We start from the raw sequence: 12,662 nt of genomic DNA on the forward strand, positions 1-12,662 counted from the left end.
AGGGCAAGGCGAGAGAGCTCCAGGCACAGCCAGCGCAGTGGCAGAATCCACCATACTGGCCATTCTGGACACTGGGCCTTTCACCAGAGCCAGGGAGGGATCCAAGGATATTGCTCCACAGCAACTTTGGTGGCCTTAGCCACATTTGTCCCACCATCAACCGCGCAGCGTGCCTTGGCACCTGCCCGCATGCCAACACCATCGACTGCAGCACCAGCGTCAGCACCAGCGACTCTTTCGACCTCGGCACCGACAGCGATCTCGGCACTAACTCCCGCTCCAGTCCTGACAGCATTTTCGGCACCAATGACCTCAGTACCAACAGTGGTGCAGACATCAGCCCCGCCATCATCTTCAGCTCAGCCAGCTGGTTTGGCACCGGCTCCACCGGCAGCACCATCAGTGTCTCCGGTTCCTGTACCAATGCCGAGTTCGGCGATGACAGCCTCAGTGCTAATGGGCATTCCATTGGCACCTACATTCCCCTGAGACCTCCAAGAGTCGCGGGACCCCTTGGGAGCTGATGGCGGGGAGCAGCCATTGCTTATAAGGGCTTCCTCCTTATCATCTCTGGATGAGGCACTAGCAGGCACAGCCATAGCCCCGGCGCTTGAGGACAACTGGGTGCTACAAAAGTTGTTGCAAAGGGCTGCTCAGGGCCTGGGCATTAAGGCTGAGGAGGTGGTCAAGGAAGCTGATCCCATGGTGGATTTCCTCACCCCCTCAGGTCCTTCTCATATTGCCTTGCCACTTATTAAGACTATTGTGGATACCACCAAGACCCTGTGGCAGACCTCAGCTTCCTTGCCACCCACTGCCAAACACAACAGGAGGCGTTATTTTGTGCAATCCAAGGGGTATGAACAGTTGTATTCCCACCCACCTCCCAACTCTCTTGTCGTGGATGCTGCTAATAAGCATGAGTGGCAGGGTTTCTAGGGGCCCGCCCCTAAAAACAGGGAGTCTAAGTGACTCAACCTTGTCAGAAGAAAGATGGGGGAGGGATAGCTCAGTGGTTTGAGCATTGGTCTGCTAAACCCAGGGTCCTGAATTCAATCCTTGAGGAGCCATTTGAGGGTTTAGTTAGGGATTGGTCCTGCTTTGAGCAGGGGGTTGGACTAGATACCTCCTGAGGTCCCTTCCAACCCTGATATTCTATAATCTATTCTACAGGGGGTCTGCAGATCCATATTTTGAACCAGCAGGTACTCTTATAACACTGTGCGGCAATGGCCAAATTTACAAAGCTCCTCCCTTCAGACTCCATAGCTGCGTTCTCGGCCTTGGTGAAGGAGAGGAAGCTAGTCTCAAGGGCTTCCCTCCAGGCCACATTGGACAGTGCTGATGCTGCCACTAGGGTCATGGCTACTGGGGTGGCCATGAGAAGGGGCTCCTGGTTCCAAGTCTTGAGGCTCCCTTATGAGGTCCAACAGACCATTCAGGACCTCCCATTTGAGGGTGTGTCTCTTTTCTCTGAAAAGACAGATAAGAGGCTGCATAGCCTGAAAGTTTCATGAGCCACCCTCTGGACTTTGGGCCGCAACCTCCTCTGAGGTTCTATCAGCAGAACTGCCAGGACAGTTCTCAGAGGAGAAACAGGAGTGACAGAAAAAACAATACTCCTCCTTAGGCCAGAACTCTGGCCAACCCAAACCACCTTCTGGCCCCAAACCAGCTTTTTGAAGGTGCAGTCGAGGATGGCACACCAGAACAAAAACTGGATCTACCTCACCTTACTTTTCCTCCCGACTGTCCCCTTTCTACCATGCATAGTCCCATATCACTTCAGACTGCTGGATGCTCCTCACAGCAGAGAGGGGAAACTCCATCCAATTCTGTGCCCTTCCATCCTCTTTCTCCGTCCCTTTTCAGGGACCCTTCTCATGAGCAGCTCTTTATCTAGGAGGTACAGTCGCTCCTATCGCTAGGGACAGTGGAGAAGGTTCCTCAGGAGCACAGGTGTGAGGACTTTTATTCCCAGTATTTCCTAATACCAAAAGTCAAAGGCTGCCTCAGGCCTATCTTGGACCTACGAGATCTCAACAAGTTTGTGAAGAAACTCAGGTTCCGCATGGTCTCGTTGGCTGCCATCATCCCCTCACTGGATTCAGCAAGTTAGACAGGTCCTCCTTGGCAGCAGAAGACTCTCTATGAGAGCCACATACTTTGCCAAGTGGAAGAGATTTTCAGTCTGTTTGGTGCAGTACCATTTGTCCCCTATGCTAGCCTCAGTGCTGCTTATTCTGGACTATTTCCTCCATCTGAAGCAGCAGGAGCTTTTGTTGTCATCAATAAGAGTTGACTTAGATGCCATCATAGCCTTCCACCTGGGCACGGAGGGCTGCTCTGTGTTTGCTAACCCCATGGTCAGCCGATTCTTAAAAGGGCTCGACAGGCTATACCCTAACGTCCATCAGCCTGTCCCTGCCTGGGACCTCAACCTGCTCCTTTCAAGGCTCATGGGACACTCCCCGCTTTGAACCATTGGTGACGTGCTTCCTGCTCTGCCTCTCTTACAAGGTGGCGTTCCTGGTAGCGATAACCTCGGCCAGGAGGGTGTCTGAGCTCAGGGTCCTAACATCAGAGCCTCCCTACACCGTGTTCTATAAGGACAAGATTCAACTCCGGCCTCATCTTGCTTTCTTCCTGAAGGTTGTGTCGCAGTTTCACATCAACCAGGACATCTTTCTCCTGGTAGTCTACCCTGGTATTTCACTGGCAGGGAGCAGAGACTCCACTCTCTGGATGTCCACAGGGCACTAGCCTTTTACATCGAGGGAATGAAACAATTCAGAAAATTGATCCAGTTATTTGTGTTAGTGGCAGACAGAATGAAAGGACTGCTTGTGTCATCACAATGCATTTCATCATGTATCGCGTCCTGTATTCATGAGTGCTATAACCTGTCCGGGGTTCCTGCATCTCCAATTACTGTGCACTCCACCAGGGCGCAGGCTTTATCAACAGCGTTCCTGGTGCAGGGCCCCACTCAGGAAATCTGCAGAGTGGCAACGTGGTCCCCTATCCATACTTTCGCTATGCGCTATGCGATTACCCAGCAGGCCAGAGACGATGCAGCCTTCAGATGAGCAGTACCCCAATCAGTGGAAGACTCTGACCCCACCTCCTGAACTTGGGCTTGTGAGTCACCTGATTGGCATTGACATGAACAATCACTCGAAGAAGAAAAAATGGTTACTCGCCTTCTCGTAACCATTGCTATTTGAGATGCGTTGTTCATGTCCATTCCAATACCCACCCTCCTACCTCTCTGTCAGAGTAACCAGCAAGAAGGACCTGAGGGCGTGGCAGGTCGGCAGAGCTCTATATTGAGTGCCATGAAGGCAAAACTCCCGGGGGCGCCCAGACTGACCTGATGGATGCTACTATGGGAAAAATCTTCTGGCTACCATGAACGTGGTGCCCACACACCTGGTTGGAATGGACATGAACAACGCATCTTGAAGAACAATAGTTATGAGAAGGCGAGTAACCATTTTTTTTTTTGCCTGTACAAAGACTGCTGAGCTGGGTGTTTCTCTCATCCAAGCATCTGTCTGTAGCTAGCTAGCACATACAAAACTCGTTACATTTATCTTGGTGAATGGTGGCTAGATGTAGCAGCAGAAGAGATTAAGAATACAGAGAGGTAACAACATATGGAGTAATTTTTTTTGTTTGCATTTTTGCCAGCAATATTAAGTAGCAAGTGATTAATTCTGTGTTACATCTCCTAATCCTGATCTGCTGTTAGAGAGTACTCCACACTGCTTCATTGCAGGCTCTTTCCTTAGCATTTCACATCCTTCTCATCAGTGATGTTTCCAACCAGACCCCTCTGACTGGACTTAGAGTAGTTACATTATTTGTATTTCCATAGTGCCTAGAAGCGCTGGTCATAGACAAGGATTCCATTGAGGTAGGTGCTGTACAAACACAGAACAACAGAGGGTCCTTATTGTCATTTTCCACTGATTCCCCTCACCAGTGAATTTTTCTGAGTTGAAGGGATGATTTTTCCAAAGTGGCTTCCTACAGTTTTTCTGAAAAAATGTGCCCATGCACGTTTGCAGTGCAAAGTAGATAATTGCATGCACAGAGTTTGTGGGTACAATTTAGGTGACCACTTTAGAAAATCTGACCCCAGTATTAAGCTCTCAAGCTTTCTAAAGTACGTAAATTTATCCTGGAATGTGTTTCCTGCCCTTTTTATGGTGGTGTTTGTCTAGGGGACCAGTCCTCCTGCCACTGACTTAAATGGAGCAGGACTGGGCCTTGTAAGAAGCCTGCCCTGCCAAAAGGTTTCATTATACCAGTGAAATATTGACAGTTTTCCAGATTGATTACAAGCATTTTAAATGAAGGAATCCTCCAAAAATCAAATTAATCTTTTCTCTGTTCACTGTATATTGTAATAAATCTGAAAAAAAATATTCCTTTTCGCTCTTTCCCTTGAAGTTGTAAAGAATACAAACCATTAACAAGCAATCTTTGCAAAGTTCATTTAATTATTTCAATTACCAAGCACTCCTCATAGAGTTCATTTAATTCTTTCAATTAATGCATTAACCCTTGGAAGCTGTGTGCTTTGTGATATACTGAGACTGTAGACTTTCCAATCTTAAGAAACCCATTGATGTACATGCAACTTTGATCTTCCTACTCAGTGAGAAGAAACCAGATACTTGTAGAGGTAGAAGACCTTGAGTTGCACAGCTGGGTTGTAAAAGATGAGGAATCTATTTAGTGGCCATTCTAATTAATGTTAGCAAGTACAAAAGCAAGACTGTTATTTCTCAGTGTCTGAAACTGCCTGAGTCAGCTGTGCCAAAACAGATTCTGCTTTCTGCAAAGAGCACTTAACTCCACTTGTAACACCCACTATTGCTCCATGAATCAAGTGTAGAGTCCTGTGCAATGAAAATCCTAGGAATTTATGCTGTCACCTTAAGTTTGGAATTTTGAAGATGGCAGCTCTAGTTGACAACAGTAATATGTGAAGAGAAAAATAATGCTTCAGACTAAAAGAAAAATGGAACCGTAAGTACCTCCATTTGAAAGGGCTGACTCACAAAAGGCAAGAAAAGTTTTTAGTGGACGACTAAATTGCTCATATTTTATCCAACATTGTTGAACTCTTTAATTAATAGATTGGAGTCAAGCTGTCAGATTTAGATTTGGTTGTCTAAAATTTGAGGGATGCTCAGATCTGGAGTTTGGGATTGGTCCATTGAAAGGCTGAAGTCATTTGCAAAATTAAGGTCTGGATTTGGGTTTGGACTTCAAACACCACAAAAGTTTATAGGTATTTGGCTTTACAGTGGACGAGAAGCTGGATATGAGTCAGCAGTGTGCCCTTGTTGCCAAGAAGGCTAACAGCATTTTGGGCTGTATAAGTAGGGGCATTGCGAGCAGATCGAGGGACGTGATCATTCCCCTCTATTCGGCATTGGTGAGGCCTCATCTGGAATACTGTGTCCAGTTTTGGGCCCCTCACTACAAGAAGGATGTGGAAAAATTGGAAAGAGTCCAGCGGAGGGCAACAAAAATGATTAGGGGGCTGGAGCACATGACTTATGAGAAGAGGCTGAGGGAACTGGATTGTTTAGTCTGCAGAAGAGAAGAATGAGGGGGGATTTGATAGCTGCTTTCAACTACCCAAAAGGGGGTTCCAAAGAGGATGAATCTAATCTAGACTGTTCTAAGTGGTAACAGATGACAGAACAAGGAGTAATGGTCTCAAGTTGCAGTGGGGGAGGTTTAGGTTGGATATTAGGAAAAACTTTTTCACTCAGAGAGTGGTGAAGCACTGGAATGGGTTACCTAGGGAGATGGTGGAATCTCCTTCCTTAGAGGTTTTTAAGGTCAGGCTTGACAAAGCACTGGCTGGGATTATTTAGTTGCGGTTGGTTCTGCTTTGAGCAGGGGGTTGGACTAGATGACCTCCTGAGGTCCCTTCCAACCCTGATATTCTATGATTCTATGATTTAAGGTTTTGATTCAGGCCCATCTCTTGCAATGGCCTAAAAGAACCTGTAGTTCAGTGATTTAGTAAACTTACATCTCTATTGCTGCAAACTGATGGCAGCTGAAAATGATCAGTTTGTCACCATTGCTAACATTACTTTGCAAGCATACTCATTTAATCGCTTCTCTACAAGTAATATCACTTATTATTTTCCATCCATTAGTCTCTTACAGCACCTATCACTTTTTGTTTTTCCTCCAAAGATCATCATCATTTCTTTGCTGTCTACTGATGGTGATACATTTGGCCAATCCTGAAGATGGTGGTAATTGTTTAATTTGTGTCTGAGTGCCATATTAAAAATGGGCCAAATACAGTTTAGGTTGCTCTTTAAAGCCATTGGGAGTTTTTTCTGGGTAAAGACTTCCAGATTTACTCCCATGTTAGGAAAAACTCAAAAGTTATTATTATTATTTAGTGTTTGCATTGTGATTGCACCTATGAACCCCACCATGGACCAGGAGCCCATTTGCTCTGGATGCTACCAGGGCGGCTCTAGCTTTTTTGCCACCCCAAGCACAGCAGGCAGGCTGCCTTCGGCGGCGCACCTGTGGGAGGACCCCAGTCCCGCAGATTCGGCGGCATGCCTGTGGGAGGTCCGCCAGTCCCGCTGTTTCGGCATACCCGCCGCTGAATTGCTGCCGAATCCGCGGGACCGGCAGACCTTCTGCAGGCAAGACGCCAAAGGCTGCCTGACTGTCGCCCTCGCAGGGACCAACAGGGCACCCCCTGAGGCTTGCCGCCCCAGGCACGTGCTTGAAGCACTGGTACCTGGAGTCACTGCTGGATGCTACATAAACACAGAATTTAGATACTTGCTTCCCATCATAAGAGATGGGGTGAATTCCTGGCCCGCACTGAAGTCAATGGGATTTTTGCCACCCAATCCCCATGATGGTTTTGAAAATTTCATCATATTGTACTCTATAAACACAGTGTTGATATGTGTGTGTATTCTGGGGAACAATGTGTCAATCACACCCCATCCTTACCTAGAGTAGCAAATGAGTACAACGATTAGATGTAGTGGTTTGCTAGGGAAGGAAGTGAATGCACTCAAAAACTTGGACCCTTGAGCATTGCCTTGGAATGCCCTTCTCTAGCTGCAGCACTTCTCCTAGGATTATGAGGAGAGCCAGAAGTGGAGTGGAAAGCTTTCTGTCTGTACTCCACTATTACCTGGATGATTTTGGCATGTAACTTGCAAACTTGGCATCCCAAATTTGTTTCAAAACTGGTAAAATATTAAACCATGTTTCTGTAATACATTTCTAAAAACAAACTGAAAATAAGTTGCCTGGAAGATGTTACGTGCTGCAGCTGTGCTTGGAATTCATGGGGTTTTCCTATAAATAACCATTGTGAAGTGATGAGATTCAGGCACTTGTGTATCAATTAGCAGGGCACATTTATGGGTGTTCACTGCTTGGAAATGCAGAATGACAAATAAAAGTATCAAGGTTCCTCCATAACTTTGCTGTCCTAGTGCTAGCCATGAAATGACTGCATTGTGACCTACAGTATAGGAAGTCGGTGCATTTCTGCAGATCCGTGATAAGATATTTTTCTCTACTCAGAAATGCAGTTAAACTCTGCATTCTGAATCTGTCCCTGCCAGGCCCTGGATGCATTAGTATTCCACTGGCAGCTGCCTGTAGGTAGGAATATTGTTTTTGTCCATAACCAGAGGAAACAATCAGACTAAGCCGTTCCCTGACTATAAACCAGCCAGAGTAATTGGGTTTAATTTTAATTTTTGTAATAGCTTTAAATTAATAGGAGCAGCTGCTGCCACAGTGTGTGGGTGTCCTTTTCCAGAAGGCATAGAACAAAATAGGGAAAGAGTAAACAATAGTGTGTCTAGGAGACAAAGGTTAATTCAAGAACTGAGCAATGTCTTTTCATTATCAAAAACTCAGTTGGTGATATCTAGCACTGTGTCTCTTTTCTTTTTCTTTCTATCTTTTTTTCTTTTCTTTTTAAATTCCAAGATAAGATCTGAATCTGATTAGGCTCCTGTATGTAAAGATGTGTTGTTGGTATCTAAACACTGACTCTCTTTCTCCATATGACTCACAAATAGATTAGCAGTGACAAAGTGGTGGGAGAGATAAGAATAGATTAGCAGTGACAGGAGTACTATTATAATTATTTTTGGAAGATAGTGCCCAAACTCTTAATTTAAACCATTTCTGCCCTGAGAGGGTGAATTTAAACCTAGGAATTGAGGATGGTTTCTACTGCTGTGTCAGACACCAGATAGGGAAATGTCAATACCAGATGTCCTAGACATCGAGATTAGCCATAATAGCCAAATGCAGCCATAAAACGGTGTGTCAAAGTGGATAATAAAACAGATGCTTAGCTTCTATAATGAAGGAGAAAGGGAATGAAATATCAAAAGTGTATTTCATACATTAACAAAAGTTATCTTTAACTTGCTTCAAAGTACAAAATTATTGAACCGTTCATCATTTAAACATTAACTATCAGCAGATGAATTTCAATTAGCATTACCCTTTCTGGAATTCTGAATTTCCCCATCGGTCACATTTTACATGCAGTTATTATTGCATAAAGTAAGGCCTGCCCTTTGTTATTTCCCCCTCTGCTAATTTGGAAACAAATAAAGTTCAACAACTCAGCAACATACCGTTTAAACTTGCATTACGGTTTGAGAACTGGGAGCTAGAATACATTTACCCACTGCCACATCATCTGTTTGATTTGAGAGCAAATGAGGGATGTCCTATAGCACTCCAGAGTAAGAGTGAGTGATAGAAATATGTTAAGATACTCGATGAACCTATTAGATGAAGGTACTTTATGCAGACGGCTGGTGACAATTTTTCCCCTAACGGTACTTCTAAAAAAAATAGAAAAGTATTTTTGTGTCCTTCACATATGTGGCCTTAAAAATCATTTCCACTTTGTTAGGATAAATTGTCAGCAGTAAGTAAAAGTCTTAGAAAACCACAAATACTGAAGGAAACATTCAAAACCATCTGTGTTCAAGAACCACAGTAATAAGAGAGGCAAATAATTTGTATTTCAACTCTAAATAACTGCATCACTGTCTATTGTATTTATCCAACAGCATCTCAATTCCTTTTTTGTTCTCTTTGTAGCTTCTGAGTTTTGCTGATCATACTCCTTAATGGCTGTCAATTGGCAAGCATGTGCACAATGAGAGAGTTTTGTTCTCCATTTCTTATTAGCAATGAAAGGCCAAAATTGATGCTCTGCAGTAGTCTAGCTTCTCAGAAAGGACACATTACTGTTGCTACGTCTGTAAATCATATTATGTTTTCCCTCACCATGATCCTGGTTTAGCTGAGATCAGCTATGATCATTAGATGAGACCTGTTTATAATACTATATAATTGAATTAGTTGGAGTCTGCAGGACTACAGTGTGCTGTTGCCAAACATGCGTGGTAAATTAGTTGCATTAAATTACAGGAACATGGTATAACTAGAGAATCTGACTGTCTAGATGCAGGCAGAAAACCTGTATGCAACACGCAGAGAGGGTGTGAAGAGAGACATTGAGCAGCATCTGTCCATATAAAGGGTCTTTGCTCATATCTCTGAAGTACTTCACAACACAAATGTGAAATAAGAGAATCATATTGAATTTGGATGGTTATGAAAGACATCTGACAAGACTAGATATTGGCATTCATCATCTCTTAAATTGATACAGGCATTGACATAGTCATGTAAGCGCTTCCACTATAGTGAGTCATTATATTGTATTTGCATGTTTAATATGCCCAAGACCATAGTAACTGGGTTCCATATGCATTTAGCCTGGGATTTCCAAAGGATACAGTAATTCTAGACTAAACTCCCATCCCTCTCTCTTTCTAAATCAGGACCAGGTGGCTGTTTCAGAAGAGAATTTCTGGGGTCATTCTACAACCTCATTAAACAAGAGTTTTTTGGTTCTCAAGAACTGATTTTTCCTGATGCTTGTGCTATGTTTCTATATATCTCCTCACCATTAAACTGGATTGCAATACAGAAACTTCCCTAAGTTCAATGTATGTCTTGTCAAGACACTGTTGCATAAAATATGCCTAACCCCGACCTGAAAAGAGACGCCTCCAGGCACAGACTCATTCCATATGGTCCATCTAGAATGTATTCCAATAATGTCCTTGCAAGGTTTGCCATCCAGTTACCAACCTCTGAGCCATTGAGGCTCACAGTTGCTTCACTTAATTAGTTCTACCAAGAATATGAATTTCAGTTAGTTTTATTGTAAGGTTTGAATTTATCAAGATTCTTATGTCCACACATTTGTATGTGTTTTGTTTTTTAGGCAAAGGCTGCCACCTAAAAATGTATATTACTATCGCTGCCCAGACCACAGAAAGAACTATGTCATGTCATTTGCTTTCTGCTTTGACCGGGAGGATGACATTTACCAATTTGCCTACTGCTATCCGTACACATATACTCGGCTCCGACACTATCTCGACAACTTACAAAGGAGGAACATGGACTACTTTTACAGAGAATTGCTGGGACTCAGTGTGGTAAGTAATAAGCATGTTTGCCAACTAGCATGCTTCATTATGGATGTCTGCCCTTAAATACTTACACAGTATAATTCATCATCTCTGCTAAAGTACATATGCACATATTTGTTTTACTGCTATCAGTGACACATGAGGCAGCTTAGTTGCATGGTGAAATATAGACAAATGGTAATTTAATTTCATATAAAATATCTCTTCTGCAACATGTAGTGCAACACTAAGCTTACCATGTAGGACCAGTTCACCTCCAAAGATATTAAATGGGAAAACTGAAACAGCTTTACAGGGGAAATTTGATACTTAGCATCCTGTCTTGTATTTCTGTGAGATTTCTTCAGAATGGGGTTATAGCCTTTACTACCATACGCAAAAAGAAAAGTGGGTAGATAGCTTACCCCTAAAAATGGTTGAATATTTTGGTGGCTCATGTAAAATGGGTTTAGCTGTCTTAGTCCCACTTCTAATGTCCACCTCAAAAATAAAATGCCACCACAGTTGGTTCTAACTGACACACTTCTTATCAAAGAATAAAATGAGGCTGGAGACTAAGCCTATTCTTTCTCCCCAAGAGATGGTCCCTCCTGGTCAGGCTTGAATCTGAGCATTGTGGGAAAAGCTTGAACTTCTACTCACTTTGATGTAACTTTTCTGTGAATGAAAGTATTGCCAAACCCAGACATTCCAGAATCCTGACTCAGGGGTGGTCTACACTACCACAGTAAATCAATCTAACTTATGCAACTTCAGTTACATGAATAACATAACTAAAGTTGACGTAGTTAGATCCACTTATCACAGTGGCTACACCACACTGTGTCGACAGAAGAGTGTCTCCCATCAACATCCTTTACGCTTCTCGGGGAGGTGGAGGACACAAACTGATGGGAGAATGCTCTGCCATCGATTTAGCATGTCTTCACCAGACCCGCTAAATCAAACTCCCTGCATCTAATCTGTAGACAAGCCATCAGGCCCCAAAATAATAAGATTGGCTTAAAAATCATGAGTGTTTTTAAAAATCATAAACATTGGTTCTTTTTTATTTGCCTTGGTTTCTGAGCCTTTAGGGTGCACTTACTTCACAAGCTTTTCTCCACAATCATAAAGGCTAGAAACTTTTTTTCTTTTTTCTGTCTTTTTGTTTTTTATGAGAGCTGAAATTCTTATGCAATCTCCAGCAGATGGAGTTTTATAGAAAAAATCTACAAAATATCATGAGATTCATAACAAAATTGTGAGACTTAGAAACACTGGGATAAATAGAGGACTTCATTCACTAGGCCTGTCTGGTTCCCTTTACTAGCACCAAATTTATATAAAAATGAAATAAAATAGGAAATTAAGAAAAGAATTAACAAAGAGGCCCACCATTTAAAATCTTTTTATTGGTGAAGCAAATTCTTTGTTAAGAGAAGCCCAGTACACATCCCTGGCTGATACTAATCACCCCAATTAGGAGGCCCAACAATTACATGGGGAAGGTGAAAATAGTTAAAAGGAAAACACAAAATCCAAAGGGAGTTGGGAGTAGGAAACTTAATCATTTTGATTTTGTGGGGTTTAATTATTAATATCAGAGGACACAACTGTCATTAATTGTAACGTAAAACTGGTTTTTGTTAACTTTCACTCTATGTGAAAATAGAGAATAAAACGGTCACATTTGCATGTTCATCAAAACCACGACTGACTGATTAAAACATTGAGATATGAGGCATTTGTCTTTTATCTGCATTTTGACAGACAGATGTAGTCTTTAAGTCTAGTTAACACTGCATTACCTGTCGCCACTAAATATTATTTTTCATATTTCAGAAAATTAAACGTGCCATTCAAAATATGGCATGGAATTTATCTGTGTGTAGCTCCAGATTTTATATCTAAATGAACACACATAGTTTGTTTTCCAGAACTTGATATAATAACATTTTGCAGCTCACCATGACGATCTGTATAAAAAGCTTTGGAATCCAGCTTACGATGTTATCTTTGTACAAAACATTGCAATCGTAACGGATCTCTGGCTTTTCTCCACATAAGAACATCCTAGAGCAGCTTGGATACTTAATGGTTTTGCAGGGCTTGAAT

The 12,662-nt window shown here is 42.8% G+C and overlaps 1 protein-coding gene across 2 annotated transcripts in view; it reads left to right on the forward strand.

The window, feature by feature from the left end:
* The window catches only part of AGBL4 (AGBL carboxypeptidase 4), a 1,420,515-nt gene that overhangs the window by 584,566 nt on the left and 823,287 nt on the right, over positions 1-12,662 (forward strand). For both annotated transcript variants that reach the window (XM_050961715.1, XM_050961716.1), the window contains one exon: positions 10,355-10,571. In XM_050961715.1, the coding sequence (XP_050817672.1) occupies positions 10,355-10,571 (217 nt within the window). The remainder of the gene's footprint in view (positions 1-10,354; positions 10,572-12,662) is intronic.

The sequence above is a fragment of the Gopherus flavomarginatus genome, chromosome 7 (assembly GCF_025201925.1).
Source record: "Gopherus flavomarginatus isolate rGopFla2 chromosome 7, rGopFla2.mat.asm, whole genome shotgun sequence".
NCBI lineage: Eukaryota > Metazoa > Chordata > Testudines > Testudinidae > Gopherus > Gopherus flavomarginatus.